The sequence below is a fragment of the Ranitomeya imitator genome, chromosome 6 (genome assembly GCF_032444005.1).
Source record: "Ranitomeya imitator isolate aRanImi1 chromosome 6, aRanImi1.pri, whole genome shotgun sequence".
NCBI lineage: Eukaryota > Metazoa > Chordata > Amphibia > Anura > Dendrobatidae > Ranitomeya > Ranitomeya imitator.
In genome coordinates, this window is record NC_091287.1 from 284652708 (window position 1) to 284670958 (window position 18251).

At 44.4% G+C, this 18251-nt stretch overlaps 3 protein-coding genes across 3 annotated transcripts in view; 1 reads left to right on the top strand and 2 right to left on the bottom strand.

The window, feature by feature from the left end:
• DROSHA (drosha ribonuclease III) overlaps positions 1-18251 on the bottom strand; it is a 300535-nt gene that overhangs the window by 222160 nt on the left and 60124 nt on the right. Inside the window, exons 10-11 of the mRNA XM_069730615.1 lie at positions 15769-15840; positions 13413-13494 (exon numbers count right to left, since the gene is read on the bottom strand). Of these exons, the coding sequence (XP_069586716.1) occupies positions 13413-13494; positions 15769-15840 (154 nt within the window). The remainder of the gene's footprint in view (positions 1-13412; positions 13495-15768; positions 15841-18251) is intronic.
• Positions 835-3019, top strand: LOC138642456 (uncharacterized). Its single transcript, XM_069730613.1, has 6 exons — positions 835-976; positions 1066-1140; positions 1268-1375; positions 1466-1667; positions 1761-1920; positions 2026-3019. The coding sequence occupies exons 1-6, from the start codon at positions 932-934 to the stop codon at positions 2939-2941; spliced, it is 1506 nt and encodes a 501-aa protein (XP_069586714.1). The 5' UTR covers positions 835-931; the 3' UTR covers positions 2942-3019.
• Positions 3220-5141, bottom strand: LOC138642458 (uncharacterized). Its single transcript, XM_069730614.1, has 2 exons — positions 4482-5141; positions 3220-4161 (listed from the first exon to the last, which is right to left on the bottom strand). Exons 1-2 carry the CDS (start codon positions 4835-4837, stop codon positions 3279-3281), a joined length of 1239 nt encoding a protein of 412 aa, XP_069586715.1. The 5' UTR covers positions 4838-5141; the 3' UTR covers positions 3220-3278.

The following is an 18251-nucleotide window of genomic DNA, read 5'->3' on the forward strand; positions in this document are numbered from 1 at the left end:
CACCTGGACCACAGCCACCTGGCCCACATCCAGAAAATCTGAAAAGTAAGTTTTGAAGACCCCAAATCTGCTACTTCAATGTGTAGAGCAGATTGCAAGTGTCTTTTAACTTACAGACCTACCAGGACCACAGCCACCTTGACCACAGCCACCTTGACCACAGCCACCTGGACCACAGCCACCTGGACCACAGCCACCTGGCCCACATCCAGAAAATCTGAAAAGTAAGTTTTGAAGACCCCAAATCTGCTACTTCAATGTGTAGAGCAGATTGCAAGTGTCTTTTAACTTACAGACCTACCAGGACCACAGCCACCTTGACCACAGCCACCTTGACCACAGCCACCTGGACCACAGCCACCTGGACCACAGCCACCTGGCCCACATCCAGAAAATCTGAAAAGTAAGTTTTGAAGACCCCAAATCTGCTACTTCAATGTGTAGAGCAGATTGCAAGTGTCTTTTAACTTACAGACCTACCAGGACCACAGCCACCTTGACCACAGCCACCTGGACCACAGCCACCTGGACCACAGCCACCTGGCCCACATCCAGAAAATCTGAAAAGTAAGTTTTGAAGACCCCAAATCTGCTACTTCAATGTGTAGAGCAGATTGCAAGTGTCTTTTAACTTACAGACCTACCAGGACCACAGCCACCTTGACCACAGCCACCTTGACCACAGCCACCTGGACCACAGCCACCTGGACCACAGCCACCTGGCCCACATCCAGAAAATCTGAAAAGTAAGTTTTGAAGACCCCAAATCTGCTACTTCAATGTGTAGAGCAGATTGCAAGTGTCTTTTAACTTACAGACCTACCAGGACCACAGCCACCTGGACCACAGCCACCTTGACCACAGCCACCTGGACCACAGCCACCTGGACCACAGCCACCTTGACCACAGCCACCTGGACCACAGCCACACAATGTCCTCTTCCGGCAGCCCTCCTCCACAGCAACAGCAGGTATCGGTAAGTAAAAAAAAATTTTTTTTTTTTTTTTTTTTTTTTTAAATTTACATCATTTTGAGTCACTACATGCATTTATTATGTTTCAACAGGAATCAGAATCCGATGAGGAGCTGTCGGAAGGGACCGAGACGGGTGGAGACATCGAAGTGGAGGAGGAACCAAGTGTAAGTAGTGGTGAAACACTTGCTTCACACATCACACTGCACCGTACACAAAACAGAATTTCATATATAACGTAACACAGAAAACATATACATACATTAAAGCTAATTTTTTTATCCTTTATTTCAGTCTCCTGCTGCTGCTGCTGCTGCTGGTGCTGCTGAACGTCCAGCACAGCATGAAGGTTCTCCCAGGCGCTCCCAGAGTCGGCGGACTCGACGCCGCGGTCGGCCATCAGTGAGTCGGTTTTTTGTGGGGCTTCAATTGTTAATTTTTTGCTTTCAGTCTACTAATTTTTAATTCTTTCTTTTTTTTTTGTTCTAACAGGCTTCACAGTGTGCTCCCGAATACGATTCAGATATCGATATTGAAGCCCTCATCGAGGAGGTTCGTGAACGGGAGCCACTGTGGAACATGGCTGACCGCAGGCATGCTGATACCAGTGTCACCCGTCGGCTCTGGTTGGAAGTATGCCGGAACATCTTTGCGAGGTGGGAGGACCTTCTTCCACAGCAGCAGAGCAAACTATGTAAGTATTCACTTTTCAGTGATGTTTTGAGCTGAATGTAATGTCTTGCATTTACGAATATTTTTTTTTTTTTCTTCATTCCTGTCTTCACAGGTACCAAGGTTAGGAAGCGGTGGCGGTCATTGAGGGATCGCTTTAAGAGGGAGTTTAACGAGGAGATGCAGGCCCCGAGTGGCTCAGCAGCAAGGAAGAAGAGGAGGTACAGATATGGCCCGAACCTCTCCTTCCTGAGGGAAACCATGCTGAGTAGAGTGTAAGTATTCAACATCACAGTAAGAACCTGTCTAATCACAAAACTTTTGTTTCAGTCCGGCCTTTTTCATATCAATATATTAACTTATTTTTTTTTCTTTCACAGCACCTACTCCAGCCACCGTGCGCCTGCATCTACCTCTGCACCCTCTGAAGCGATCCCTCCTGAGTCCGCCACCGGGGACCACGTCGGTAGGCCCCACACCTCTCACCCCTCTGTCCCCTCCACTTCATCCGCCTCTACCAGTGGAGTGCAGCCTTCCTTACTCGCATCTGATGGTCAACAGATAGCGTTCCCTTTACCCCACCCCTCTGACCCTGCCACCTCTACACCACCGGTAGGTTCATGGCGGCAGCGTCAGAGGGGTCAGGAAAGGAGCTATGCTCCTGAGTTCTTGCATCTAAATGCAGGCTTCCAAAATTCATTTAAAATTTTGGGAGAACAAGTGACTGCTGGTTTCAGCATGATGCAATCACGCATGAGTGAAAACCACCATGAAATCAGCAGTCGCTTGGATAGACTGCATTTAGATGTAAGTCAAGCTCCAGCCAATCTTTTTTTTCAGTCCATGCTCAGGAGCATGGAAAAGCTTTCTTTTGATCAGCAGATGCGGGTAATGAATAGCTGCCATAACGCTCTGCTGAAGGTAATTAACGAACCCCAATCTACCCCCACACCTCCCCACACATCCCAGTCCCAATTTCAACACCATGCCCCACAATATCACCGCCAGTCCCAATATCCACATCACTCTCAATATCAACATCAGTACCAATACCCAACCCGGCCCACAACCCAAATGTATTCACCCGTGTTTTCTTCATCTTTGCCCAGCTTTACTTCCCCAGTAAGTTTTCCACCTACCCCAACACAACACCCCTCTGGTCAGCCTCCTGTTTTCCCCCCCCCTTCCACTACAGACGCAACAGGTAGGGTTTCCCCAATCCCACCTACCGACGTGGTCCAACCTTCCAGCCCCTCCTCCCATAGTTACTCCACCCAACAATACCAGGACCTGTGAACCTGGAATGTACTTGTACATATTTTTTTTTTGCCAAAAAAAAAAAGGTTCTTTAAATTACCAAAAAAAAAATTGTGTGGGAAAATTACCCACAAAAAATATATTTTTTGAAATAAACATAATTCTGGTTTACAATCTACTGTGTGTGTGTGTTCATTAATTAAGGTAAATATGAAAGGTTAAGTGAAAAGAAACACCAGACGTTTTCAAGGTTTAACAAAATGGTTTTATATTATATTAGCAAGCAAACCACACACACATTTTTTTTTTTTTTTTTTTTGTGGCAGTTGCTACCAAAAAATTTTGGAAAAAAAAAAGAAAAAAAATTAAAAAAAAGTCACACAATTATGTCTTGCCATGGAATCCGCCCAACAGGTGACAAAAAATATTCAGCAAACTGTTCCCTCATCCTAGTAACAGAACCGGTGGAGCGAACAGAGGCACTTCGGTAATCCCACAAGGATGTCTCCAATTGTTCGTCATCCAAGGTAACGGGCTCCTTTGAAATAACAAAATTATGGAGCACCACACATGCCTTGACAACATCGTCTACAGTTTTTGTATCCAGTTTTATTGCCGTCAGCAGAACTCTCCACTTTGCTGTCAAAATACCGAAAGAGCACTCTACCACTCTTCTTGCTCTGGTAAGACGGTAATTAAATACCCGCTTGGTGCGGTGTAATTCACGGCTGCTGTATGGTTTCAGTAGGTGCGGCGACAGTTGAAAGGCTTCATCACCTACACACACATAGGGCAAGGCTGGTTCACTGGTTCCTGGGAGCGGTCTTGCTGGCGGGAAATTGTATGCATCTCCATACAGGCAGCGACCCATCGGAGAGTTTTTAAACACTTGGGAGTCGTTGGACCGGCCATACGCTCCTATATCCACAGCAAGGAATCGGCAGTTGGCGTCAGCAATAGCCATGAGTACAATTGAGAAGTATTTTTTATAGTTATAGTACTCTGATCCTGTTCCTGCCGGTTTTGCAATCCTAATGTGTTTGCCGTCCACAGCACCAACACAATTTGGAAAATTACACATTCGCTCAAATTGTTCGGAACTTCTCATCCAGATTTCCATTGTTGGTTGTGGGATATACTCCAGCTGTAAAGTGTCCCAAATCGCACGACATGTGTCCTTCACAATTCTGCCAATAGTGGAAATCCCCAGCCGGAATTGGAAATGGAGTGAAGTCAAAGACTCACCCGTAGCTAGGAAGCTGCAGGGAAAAATAAAAAAAAATGTAAAAAAAAATTGCACAGACCATCAACCAAGAAAAACAAGTGGAATGGCCTCAAATAAACCAACAAATTACATGCTACAGTAAATGCGGCGCAATGTGTCAGCGCAGTATTCTCTGCAGCATGTAATAACATTCAATATGACCAATGACACAAGAAAAAAAAACAAGTGGAATGGCCTCACATAAACCAACAAATGACATGCTACAGTAAATGCGGCGCAATGTGTCAGCGCAGTATTCTCTGCAGCATGTACTCACATTCAATATGAGCAATGACATAAAGAAAAAATGCTTACCGCAGTGTCACCATGAGCCGCTCCGCCGGTGTGATGGCAAGCCTCATCCTTGTGTCCTGCCTTTGGATGACATCCTCTATTTTTCCAACCAAATAATCGAAATGTTCCATCCTCATCCGTACATAACTAAAGAATTTTTGGGGGTTGCACCGCAACTCCAGATAGAGAGTGGACTGGACACCCCTGGTCATCCGCAGCTCATTGATTGGATGTATCCAGAATCGTCGCCTTCTCCGTTGCATCATCCGTCTTTCTGCTGCCGCCTCCTTCTCCCGCACTATGATATCCAGGCGATTCGTCTCAAATATAACTTCAGTAACCAAACTCGAAATCCTCCCAATTACACCATCCATCATTGCCACTAAACTAAAACCCTCAAAGATGTGCTGTAAATACAGTCAGTATATAGATTTCCCTAGTTTCCAGTAGCCAATCAAATTTTGGTGCCTCCCATTTTAAAAACGGATCCGTCGTAAAAACGTATGCAACGGATGGAAAAAACGTATGCAACGTATGCAACGCATCCAGCATTTCAACGGAACCGTTTATCGGATTTGCGACGGTTTTGCGACGGATCCGTCGAAATGCTGTATTCGTTGCATACGTTTTGCAGTTTTTTGACGCATCCGTTTTTTCGGGAAAAAGACGTTTTTGGGACGGATTGCAATTAACGCTAGTGTGAAAGTAGCCTAAACAGGCCAGGCATGGCATCCCACGTAGAGGCTTCTGTCCAGTGAATCGCTTATCCGAATTGAATGGCAAATGCTCTCGAGGGAGTTTAGTCTCTGAAGCTCTGGCAAGCTCAGGCAATATCCAATCCATATTCAGAGCCTTGTTGTCATCAAATCATTGGTGAGGGAGCAGGAAACGAAAAACTTCCGTTTTCTAGATACCTGTATGTTTCTAGACGCCTGCACGTTTCTAGAATACTTGCGGCCCCTGCTAGCCGACGGCTCCCATGTAGGATAGGGACCATGTATATTGGTCCTGCGAGCACTCCAAACACAGAGGGTACACAGAGGGATTCAATCTCTTGGTCAGAGAACCATGGATTGGTCAGTGAAGAAGTCCACTGAGGGGAACTAAAGGATAAAGCTGGGGTCGGCGGCGGAGGGCTCCTCGGACTGATCAAGCGCCTTTAAGATCAGGAAATATTGGTCATACGCCTTTAAGACCAGGGAATACTGGTCATGCACCTTTAAGAACAGAGAATACTGGTCGTGCACCTTTAAGACCAGAGAATACTGGCCGTGCTCCTTTAAGACCAGGGAATACTGGTCGTGCGCCTTTAAAACCAGGGAATACTGGTCATGCGCCTTTAAGACCAGGGAATACTGGTCATGCGCCTTTAAGACCAGGGAATACTGGTCATGCGCCTTTAAGACCAGGGAATACTGGTCATGCACCTTTAAGACCAGAGAATACTGGTCATGCACCTTTAAGACCAGAGAATACTGGTCGTGCTCCTTTAAGACCAGGGAATACTGGTCATGCGCCTTTAAGACAAGGGAATACTGGTCATGCGCCTTTAAGACCAGGGAATACTGGTCATGCGCCTTTAAGACCAGGGAATACTGGTCATGCGCCTTTAAGACCAGGGAATACTGGTCATGTGCCTTTAAGACTGGGAATACCCTTTAAGACCAGGTACTTCCTTACCCGGGTACTTATGTAGAGTCGATGTGCCCCTTTAATGCAAAAATACTGTCACCCCAGTGTGAGCTGGCCGGGTGGACCAAGATGGCCACCGGGAGCTGCAGAGTTGATAAAATCTTGCAGAGAGCGAGAAGCGCCAATTTGGGGGGCGGAGCCACAGACACGATGTTGAATAGGCCCAAGCCGGGGCCTAAATTTCTGTAGCCGGCGGGCGACACCAGCGGGGCGTTCCAGGCAAGACTTCCAGGATGCGGCCTACAAATCAGCCGAAGCCGGGGACTAAATTTTTGCAGCCATCCAGAGCGTTACCTCAGAGAGGTGGGCCACAGGGAAGTGGCTGAGGCTGCCTGTCAGCATGTGAATATCCCACTGAAGATGGATCCACTCACCATTGGTGCGCGTCCCGGCATGGAGCCGCCGCGGATGTGGGTTTCAGCACTGTTCTGAGCAGCGTGGACGGTGCAGGGATAAGCCTCAATCCATCATCCCTTTGTTAGGGAGGTGGAGAGGAACCGTCCGCCTCCTTGTGCCATCCGCTTTCACAGTGGTGGGACAGTGGGGGCTGCTCGGACGCCATAGAGAGGGGCCTCTGTACATCCACGGAGTTCAGTCCGGGTGGACAGGGCCAGTTGTCCGGCATTAGGCCTGGCTCCAGGAGAGGATACATGGAGGCGACACTCCATGTGGTCGCCTGCTGCTGGTGTGGGGAGATCGGGACCATGAAAGGAACCGTCGCCCCTGAAGTGAGCTCAGGCATGGTATCCCACGTCGCAGGAAAGGGTACGGGGAGGTATACTCGCCGTGCTCGCCTGTTGATGGTTCGGGGGAGATCGGAACCTTGAAAGGAACCGTCGCCCCCTTCACTCCGTTAATTAAAAAATTAAAATTTACAGAAAAGTAAACAATAAAATAAAAACGTTGGGGTCTGAAACAGACCCATGTGCCTCCTACAGACACTAAGCAAGAACTGGTTAGCTGAGAGCCAGCAGGAGGGTATATACTGCAGGGGAGGAGCTAACTTTTTTTTTTGTATCACTTAGTGTCAGCCTCCTATTGGCAGCAGCATACACCCACGGTCTGTGTCCCCCAATGAGGCGAAGGAGAAATGTACGGACAAAATGGAACACAAATGGGGGAATGGTATAGGTCATGACACGAAACTGCCATGTACAAACAAAACGTGCAGGCCCAACATCAACTCCCTAACTATAAAGATGTAGGTATGGGGAGTAGACACCATAAAAGCAGGATGGCTGCGATGAACATAGTAGTACAATATGATTCCCCGAAATACCCCACAGACGGCATATATCCCTCATTAGGAGGAGGCTAAAATATCAATATATATGTGAGGAGGGCAAGTGCACTAATGCGGGTGTCCGGGGAAAATGAACAAAATGAACGCAGCCATAGCTGCATAAATATCAAAGACCATCAAAGGGGAAACCAGGATGATGGAATATGACCCATGTAACAAACAGCACATGCTGTAAACATATCTATTCAGTTACTTGGTCCAAGATAGTATCTCCCCGGGTGTCGGATGGATGGCCCGCACGTCTGGAACCCGACGCGCGTTTCGGAGCCGAGGCTCCTTCGTCAGGGGGCGTGCTGTTTGTTACATGTGTCATATTGCCATCATCCTGGTTTCCCCTTTGATGGTCTTTGATATTTATGCAGCTATGGCTGCGTTCATTTTGTTCATTTTCCCCGGACACCCGCATTAGTGCACTTGCCCTCCTCACATATATATTGATATTTTAGCCTCCTCCTAATGAGGGATATATGCCGTCTGTGGGGTATTTCGGGGAATCATATTGTACTACTATGTTCATCGCAGCCATCCTGCTTTTATGGTGTCTACTCCCCATACCTACATCTTTATAGTTAGGGAGTTGATGTTGGGCCTGCACGTTTTGTTTGTACATGGCAGTTTCGTGTCATGACCTATACCATTCCCCCATTTGTGTTCCATTTTGTCCGTACATTTTTAATGATTGTATTTAATAAAGAGTTGTTTTTATTGTTTATAGCTTTTTTGCCGTATGGTCGTTTTTCTTGTGGTTTCCACATTTCTCCTATATTATCCTTTTTCGACTGGTGGGAGGATAGTCCGGCAAGTGAGTAGCAGCTAAGTGCTCAATTATTTGGACTCACAATATGCTATTTTATAGTACCGCCATCTTGATAATATGTGTGTGTGCGTGCATTATTATATACAGTTAGGTCCATATATATTTGGACAGAGACAACATTTTTCTAATTTTGGTAATCGACATTATCACAATGAATTTTAAGCAAAACAATTCAGATGCAGTTGAAGTTCAGACTTTTAGCTTTCATTTGAGGGTATCCACATTAAAATTGGATGAAGGGTTTAGGAGTTTCAGCTCCTTAATATGTGCCACCCTGTTTTTAAAGGGACCAAAAGTAATTGGACAATTGACTCCAAGGCTATTTCATGGACAGATGGGGGCAATCCCTTTGTTATGTCATTCTCAATTAAGCAGATAAAAGGCCTGGAGTTGATTTGAGGTGTGGTGCTTGCATTTGGAAGATTTTGCTGTGAAGTAAACATGCGGTCAAAGGAGCTCTCCATGCAGGTGAACCAAGCCATCCTTAAGCTGCGAAAACAGAAAAAGCCCATCTGAGAAATTGCAACAATATTAGGAGTGGAAAAATCTACAGTTTGGTACATCCTGAGAAAGAAAGAAAGCACCGGTGAACTCATCAATGCAAAAAGACCTGGGCGACCACGGAAGACAACAGTGGTGGATGATCGCAGAATAATCTCCATGGTGAAGAGAAACCCCTTCACAACAGCCAACCAAGTGAACAACACTCTCCAGGAGGTAGGCGTATCAATATCCAAATCTACCATAAAGAGAAGACTGCATGAAAGTAAATACAGAGGGTTCACTGCACGGTGCAAGCCACTCATAAGCATCAAGAATAAAAAGGCTAGACTGGACTTTGCTAAAAACATCTAAAAAAGCCAGCACAGTTCTGGAAGAACATTCTTTGGACAGATGAAACCAAGATCAACCTCTACCAGAATGATGGAAAGAGAAAAGTATGGCGAAGGCGTGGTACAGCTCATGATCCAAAGCATACCACATCATCTGTAAAACACGGCGGAGGCAGTGTGATAGCTTGGGCATGCATGGCTGCCAGTGGCACTGGGTCACTAGTATTTATTGATGATGTGACACAGGACAGAAGCAGCCGAATTAATTCTGAGGTATTCAGAGCCATACTGTGTGCTCAGATCCAGCCAAATGCAGCAAAACTGATTGGTCGTCATTTCATACTACTGATGGACAGTGACCCAAAACATAAAGCCAAAGCAACCCAGGAGTCTATTAAAGCAAAGAAGTGGAATGTTCTTGAATGGCCAAGTCCATCACCTGATCTCAACCCAATTGAGCATGCATTTCACTTGTTAAAGACTAAACTTCAGACAGAAAGGCCCAAAAACAAACAGCAACTGAAAACCACCACAGTGAAGGCCTGGCAGAGCATCAAAAAGGAGGAAACACAGCGTCTGGTGATGTCCATGAGTTCAAGACTTCAGGCAGTCATTGCCAACAATGGGTTTTCAACCAAATACTAAAAATGAAAATTTTGTTTAAAATTATTGAATCTGTCCAATTACTTTTGGTCCCTTTAAAAACAGGGTGGCACATGTTAAGGAGCTGAAACTCCTAAACCCTTCATCCAATTTTAATGTGGATACCCTGAAGTGAAAGCTGAATGTTTGAAATTCAACTGCATCTGAATTGTTTTGTTTAAAATTCATTGTAGTAATGTCTACAACCAAAATTAGAAAAATGTTGTCTCTGTCCAAATATATATGGACCTAACTGTATACACAGTACAGACCAAAAGTTTGGACACACCTTCTCATTTAAAGATTTTTCTGTATTTTCATGACTATGAAAATTGTACATTCACACTGAAGGCATCAAAACTATGATTTAACACGTGGAATTATATACTTAACAAAAAAGTGTGAAACAACTGAAATTATGTCTTATATTCTAGGTTCTTCAAAGAAGCCACCTTTTGCTTTGATGACTGCTTTGCACATGCCTGGCATTCTCTTGATGAGCTTCAAGAGGTTGTCACCGGGAATGGTCTTCCAACAATCTTGAAGGAGCTCCCAGAGATGCTTAGCACTTGTTGGCCTTTTTGCCTTCACTCTGCGGTCCAGCTCACCCCAAACCATCTCGATTGGGTTCAGGTCTGGTGACTCTGGAGGCCAGGTCATCTGGCGTAGCACCCCATCACTCTCCTTCTTGGTCAAATAGCCCTTACACAGCCTGGAGGTGTGTTTGGGGTCATTGTCCTGTTGAAAAATAAATCATGGTCCAACTAAACGCAAACCGGATGGAATAGCATGCGGCTGCAAGATGCTGTGGTAGCCATGCTGGTTCAGTATGCCTCCAATTTTGAATAAATCCCCAACAGTGTCACCAGCAAAGCACCCTCACACCATCACACCTCCTCCTCCATACTTCACGGTGGGAACCAGGCATGTAGAGTCCATCCGTTCACCTTTTCTGCGTCACACAAAGACACAGTGGTTGGAACCAAAGATCTCAAATTTGCACTCATCAGACCAATGCACAGATTTCCACTGGTCTAATGTCCATTCCTTGTGTTCTTTAGCCCAAACAAGTCTCTTTGGCTTGTTACCTGTCCTTAGCAGTGGTTTCCTAGCAGCTATTTTAAAATGAAGGACTGCTGCACAAAGTCTCCTCTTAAGGCCGGAGTCACACAGGCGAGAAACACGTCCGTGTCTCGCATGTGAACAGCAAGCTCTGGCGCCGGCACTTCGGAGCGGAGCGTGAGGCCACATAGCAACACATGGAGCTGCACGCCCCGCTCCGAAGTGCCGGCGCCAGAGCTTGCTGTTCACATGCGAGACACGGACGTGTTTCTCGCTTGTGTGACTCTGGCCTAACAGTTGTTGTAGAGATGTGTCTGCTGCTAGAACTCTGTGTGGCATTGACCTGGTCTCTAATCTGAGCTGCTGTTAACCTGCGATTTCTGAGGCTGGTGACTCGGATAAACTTATCCTCAGAAGCAGAGGTGACTCTTGGTCTTCCTTTCCTGGGGTTGTCCTCACGTGAGCCAGTTTCTTTGTAGCCCTTGATGGTTTTTGCTACTGCACTTGGGGACACTTTCAAAGTTTTCCCAATTTTTCAGACTGACTGACCTTCATTTCTTAAAGTAATGATGGCCACTCGTTTTTCTTTACTTAGCTGCTTTTTTTCTTGCCATAATACAAATTCTAACAGTCTATTCAGTAGGACTATCAGCTGTGTATCCACCAGACTTCTGCACAACACAACTGATGGTCCCAACCCCATTTATAAGGCAAGAAATCCCACTTATTAAACCTGACAGGGCACACCTGTGAAGTGAAAACCATTCCCGGTGACTACCTCTTGAAGCTCATCAAGAGAATGCCAAGAGAGTGCAAAGCAGTCATCAAAGCAAAAGGTGGCTACTTTGAAGAACATGGAATATAAGACATAATTTCAGTTGTGTACACAGAGTGTACATTAATAAGAAAAAGATGAACTTATTTGAATTTACCAAATGGCTGCAATGAAACAAAGAGAAATTTAAAGGGGCCTGAATACTTTCCGTACTGTGTGCGTGTGCGTATGTATATATATATATTTTCCAATAGGTGGGTGCACCACGCCTCCCAGACGAAACATCCAGGAAAAAATGCAGGCAGCACTCCATAGTTTTAAGGTGAAAAATGTGGTTTTATTTCAAACCCAAATTCTGTGGCAGCGTTTTGGCTTACGTGAGCCTTAAATAACAGAATATAACTCCAAGTAAATCAAACTTCTGTGAAATCAAACCGTCCACTTAGCAAGGAACACTGTTTTGACAATCAATTTCACATGCTGTTGTGCAACTGCAATAGACAACAGATGGAAATTATTGGCAATTATCAAGACGCACTCAATAAAGGAGTGGTTCTGCAGGTGGGGGCCACAGACCACATCTCAGTACAAATGCTTTCTGGCTGTCCACGTCCTCAGGTCCACGAAACGCGTAGTTTTATAGCCCTGAATAAAGTATGCAACTCTTCCGAACTCTGTGATTCCCTTGCCTGATTTTGGAGGAGCGCGGAATTGACGGCATCTTGAATATCTTATCCAGAATTTCTTGAAGATCCTTTGCGGGTCCGGTACCATCTGCAGCCCTCCTATCATACTTACTATGTGTGTTGTGCATACTCACAACGTGTAAAGGTGAGAATTTTACCTTACAGTAAACTGATTGTTATTTTGTTAACTGTGCTACTGCGCCCCTCTCTTTTCCCTTTCTAATTTACTGAGATAATGACTTATGTTTTCATTGGCTGTAAGCCAGAATCATCAACATTAACAGAAATAAACACTTGAAATAGATCATTGTTTGTAATGATTCTATATAATATAGGAGTTTCACTTTTTGTATTGAAGAACTGAAATAAATTAACTTTTTGATGATAGTCTAAATTTTGTGAAAAAAACACCTGTATAGACACACACGCACAGACACAAATATATCTATGTATATAGATACAGATATACACACGTGTGTGCATGCATATCCTATTTTCAGAACCTGTACAGCAGATGTAGTGTATGCTACTAAGCACAGTTAGTGCACAGTTCTAGTTCTTAACGGTGCCTGGTGCCACATCCTCGATAGGTCTGGCTGTTGGTCTATACATTACCCATATAGTGTAGAGTTGTACCATGCTAAAAGATACAAGCCATGCCACGCATAGCATTTAGTAATCATGGCTCTGTAGTTGCACAGTTTCCTGCCTTGTATCCTTGGTTGCCCTCTGCTATACTTTGAAATATCTCGAACTGTGTATCTAATAACGCCATGCTACGGAAAGTGTGTGCATCATTCAGATCAGGGCCATGAATGATAGATTCTAATGTCCTTCCTGAGTTTTTTTTAGAGACTTCAAAGAGTATAAAAAGAAAAAAACCTTAGGGAAATTAAAGCCGATAAGGGAAGGAAATTACAAGGAGGTGGATATAAGTGACTAGAGAGAAGTGAATGCATTATGTTTGTGGTTTGCATTCTGACATGAGATCTAATAAATAGGACTAACAAGTCTAAAGATTTACTGCGTGCAGTAATACCGAGGAATAAAAAACAGACATGACACGTAGGCTACTAAATGGTTCAGTGCATTTAAAACCCAGGGGGGTAAAGCATTTCAGAAAGCAAGTAAAACAGACGTACCAATAAGATTCCAGTCATGAAGCTCTAATATGTCCCTGAACAGATAGGAAGAAAACAGCTCCAGTCCTTTTACACAGAAATGCTGCGGAAAACAAGGAGGTTGGAGATTAGTATCCGTGTGACTATTAGCCGCTCGGAGGGACGCAGTACATGGCACGCAGGTAATGAGGTCACCGGACGGACACAGAAGGGTTATTATTGTTATATCCAATAGTCAGAGCTGTAGACGAAGCTCTAAATGGAGCGCCCCCTGCAGGGCATGTAAGGTTTAATGAAAGTTGGTAGTTTGGCGATGTTAGAACTAATATCAAAGCCAACATTGCAGTTTATTAGTGGTAGCGTTTCATGTTGCCCGACCCAAGAAAAAAATCATCCCGATTATTAAAAAAGACAAAAAAAAAAAAGTCTGCAACCAGAGGTGCTGACTCAAGGAAATTATCTGGGGTTGGTATTTTACTCCTTCCTTCCAGATCAGGGGTCGCTTTTGTGTTTTTTGCGGAATGAGAGGCAGTTTTTAAAGGGAATCTGTGATTAGGTTTTTCCTAACAGCATAATTCAGAGACAGAGACTCGGATTCCAGCAATCTGTCACTTACTGGGCTGCTTGCTCTAGTTCTTATATACAATTGATGGTTTATCTGAAGGAGATCATCACTAGATGATTACTACTCAAGAGTATAACTCCGCCCCCCCAACTGATTGGCAGCTTTCTGCCTATGCACAGTGTACACAGGAAGTGGCCAATGAGTGGCGTGGGCGGGGTTATACAGAGCTCAGCAGCAGATAAAAAAGGGGTCTTAGCCAAACTGCAGGAAGAAGCCCAGTAAACAATACATTGCTGGAATCAGGGTCTCTGCCGTTACAACATGCTGCACTCAGATGGTGACAAATTCCCTTTATTAGAAGTTGGCAGTCATGAAGGGCTCTGGATTTTTTCTTTCAGTGTGTAGTGTTTTGTTCCTCAGAAGTGTCGGCAGCAGATGGGCCATTGCGGTACAGCTGCAGCCACTGCCGCTCCCTCCAGCCAGGCCTCATCAATGATCGCTGGCAATTCCAGCAGCAGATTAGCATTATTTAGTCAGGAAGGATCAGGACTTGCTTGTGTCCATAGATCATTATAAATCTTCCACAATAAAAGCCCATTTAAAAACAGGGGTTTTGTTTGTTTTTCTCTTAACTCCCACCATACAAATTACCTCCAGCTCAGTACTCCTCTGCTATGTTCTCCCAACAAAGATGCATTGTTAAGCATCTGTAGGCACATAGGCAGCCAAGCATGACAATAAGACTACGGGAAGACTAGCAGGTTCCCTGCTGGATTTTATTGCTAGTTTGCCAACATTACGACAGATTCAATAGCAGACAATGAATCATTTTGAAGTCTGCATTTATCTTATTTAGAAATGTCATTGCAGACCTTTTATAAATATTACAGAAAACAAAATAGCATGGCGGAAGAAGGAGAGGATGCATGGAGGAAGAAGAAAAAACTACAATGGCATAACACGGGGAGAAAATGAGATTGTGCTAATATAATAACGCTTGCTTCATTAGGCTCTAATTATACTCGGCACGCAGCGCTGTAGTTGTCCACATCTATCAGAAGCCGAGAGCTGGGATAAAAGCAATAAACATGTCTGCCAACACAGTGCCAGGGTGGCATGGGCGCTCGGTCCTCTGCGAGCAAGGAAAAGATTGATAAGTAGGGGAAGGATCTAACACGGGCTTACCCTTGGCATTGACTCATGTACATGATGACACTGATGCCCTTCAGTCCATTACTAGCTGGGAATGGCCTGTGTCCGCACACTATTACCTGCAGGCACAATCACCCTTAATGTGAAGAACGGCCCTGCAGGGTATTGCGCACAATGCAATATGGCAGCTATGGCTTCTAAATGGATTGCAAGTCACAGGAGCGTGCAAACAGAGCCAAAAAAAAAAAACCCAAAGACATCTCACATTATAAGAGATAAAACCTCTCTATTAGGCTGCGTAATGTCACCTTTTAATTCATTTAGATGGCACAGACAAGAGCAAAGGAGCCAGAGAGTGGTACAAGTTAATTTGCTATTGACTTGCTTGCTGCAGCTGGAAAAGGTGCTGATCTAATAAAATGCATATGTGTCCTGCCCATGAACTGCGGAGACGGGGGACACAGAGGTGACCCTCTAATTCACCTGCTGCCTGCGCGTCCCCACACACCATAGGAAGGTCTTACTAAATTCAGTGCTGCATATCACTAAGAAAATGTGTAGGGAGAAATGCCCACGTGCGTGTGAAATCAATTACATGGCATCTAAGCCGACAGAGGATTTTCTTTGGCAGAGTCCAGCAACAAAGGGGTTATTCCTTACCTCGGGCATCATTTCCTCAATGAAATGAATTGTGTAGTCAATGTTAAACCGGATTACTTTGCACAGGGGAATCTGCAATAGCAAGGAGAACAGCAATCATTTTTAAGGCATAACTCGAGACTGCAGCATCTCTGAGAGCACTTAGCTCCAAACGCAGGCAGTGGATAAAACAAAGGGGGAGAAAAAATAAAAAGGATCCTGGAATGAGAGATGGACCTTCATCCTCGGCAAGGTTCCGCAGATTTCCAAAGGAAGAACTGTGTCGCCATCTAGTGGCCGCAGTGCGTCACACTCACCACAGTGTGACGAGGGGCTTAAAACATGGAAGTAGCCAAAAGCACAGTGAAGTGCCCACAAATAAGAAATGGTCATTCCTTACATGGCAATTTCAGGCAACAATCAATATCCTACTAAAGCTAGCAAACACCCACTATAATGTAAAGCCATAAATAGTAAAGTATATTCATCAGCGTCTACATTTATTTCCTAGGAGACATGATATATAGTACCATCTGGTCTATTAGCTTACTAGGACTCACTAAATGTCAATTCTTGCAGTATTTCTGCAGCATTTTTCATCTATTCAAATGAAGAAAAAAACGTCTGCACACACCCCTTTAGTATTTTCGGTTTTGTAATGCCTGTCTCTTGAGCCTAAAGATTTTACTATCTGCAGCCTATGACTTCACATTATACTGCCCCTCGGGCAGCGCTGGCCAATCACTGCTCAGGATCTGCCCCCGAAGAACCACCAACCCAAAGACCCACATGGACTGGTGGAAACTAACTCGGGTGAGTAGTTTTCACTTTTCCTTGGTAAAAAGTCAATTATAGTTTGTTTTTTATTGGAGGGTCACGTTAATAACAGATTCAAGTTTTGCAGTACTTATATCCACCATGTCTTGATAAAGTCAGGGTTCTCCTTTGTGTATAGCAACACTGAAGCTGATGTCCATGTTATACTATACCTTTTTTTTTTAGGTTACGGGGACAAGCGCGAGTTTCCCTGACAATAAGGCGACTATTGCGCATTCAGCTAAGGGGTCTTCCTGCAATCGTTTGCAATCTATGAAGGACACAGCAATGGTTCCAGTATCTCAAGAAAAACAACCATTAAAAGGTAAGTACCAACAGGTTTTTGCTACCCCAGGTTAGATCTCTGAATGCTGAGCTCTGTATAACCCCACCTATACCACCGATTGGCAGCTTTCTGTGTTCACTGTGCATAGGCAAAAAGTTGCCAATCAGTCGAGGTCGTGTGATAATAAAGAGCTCATGAATATGGAGAACTACAAGGTAGCATGTTTATTCGTCCTGTAATGATAATATCCTGCTGATAAAAGTGATTTTAGATAAAAAAAAAAAACACAGCAAACAGTCCATTAAGTGACACATCACTGAAATCAGGGTCTCTTTTCTTACATTATGCTGTTCTCAGACTAGGTAACAAAATCCTGCTGACAGCCTCCCATTAAACTCAAGGTTCATGATGGCTCCATGTTCTACCAGATCCTCCAGAAAATGAGATGATCTCTATACAGAATCTGAGCAAAACTGGCAAAAATTCTGACATAACTGAACTCCAACCTCTTGTCATAGCGAACGGCTGCTGAAATAAGCACCAAGATCAGTAAAAGTTGCCCACCTTAGTGAATTTGGCACATCTTACTCCAGTGCGCTCTTCGTAAAGACTGGAGTACTAAACTTCTTGTTCATGCTTAAAAGAGGTTTTAAGAATCTATTAACCACTTCAGGTGTGAAAAACATAGGCGTCACCAAGACAAAACTGAGAAAATGTTATTTTTGTGCATTACTAATAAAACCCACCAGAGTTTTCCTAGTAAATTCTTTGCTGTGGAAATAACTAAGGCGAGAAGGACCAGTACGCCAGTCTTCTGCAGCATACGTGCCGAAGAATATTCACTTTTGTACTAGCTGCTGTGTCAGAACACACGGGACCAAAAGTAATAAACTGTGCTAATCTGATTACAGAAGAAGTTCACACCTAATAATTGCATTTTATTTTCTCTCCTGAGCCTTTTAATGCAAAGTGTGGAAAGAGAATGGCAGGGAAATCTGTGTGAGGAAACGGAGTCTACTTATGTGAGGATTCATTAGCCTAGGAGAAAATCTTAATGTGATTATGAGCTTAATACAGAGAGAGCTTCTTGACATTAAAAATTCTCAATACCACACTTCTAGCTTCTTAACATTGCTGCGGTTATTCACGTGCCCCACAAATATGGAGAGAATGCTGCCTTCCCCACCATAGTCCTTATGATCACTGTGGTAGACCTTCAAGAGATCTGACCAGCATTGTCTACCTACACTTATTTGCCAACAGTCTCAATTTGTCCCGGGACTTATCCAAACTCGCCCAATAGATAACGGGCCATATCACTCACCTGAAGAGATGAGCCAATCTAAACAGTACAGTTTGGTGTCCATTCCGAACACCAACTGTTGGGGCACGGACCGCGAAG

Coding starts and splice junctions, on each gene's coding strand:
- LOC138642456 (XM_069730613.1), top strand. CDS start 932: ATGTCCTCTTCCGGCAGCCCTCCTCCACAGCAACAGCAGGTATCG. Junction 1,141..1,267: donor AAGTGGAGGAGGAACCAAGT/GTAAGTAGTGGT, acceptor CCTTTATTTCAG/TCTCCTGCTGCTGCTGCTGC. Junction 1,376..1,465: donor GACGCCGCGGTCGGCCATCA/GTGAGTCGGTTT, acceptor TTGTTCTAACAG/GCTTCACAGTGTGCTCCCGA.
- LOC138642458 (XM_069730614.1), bottom strand. CDS start 4,837: ATGATGGATGGTGTAATTGGGAGGATTTCGAGTTTGGTTACTGAAGTT. Junction 4,162..4,481: donor CGGCTCATGGTGACACTGCG/GTAAGCATTTTT, acceptor TTTTCCCTGCAG/CTTCCTAGCTACGGGTGAGT.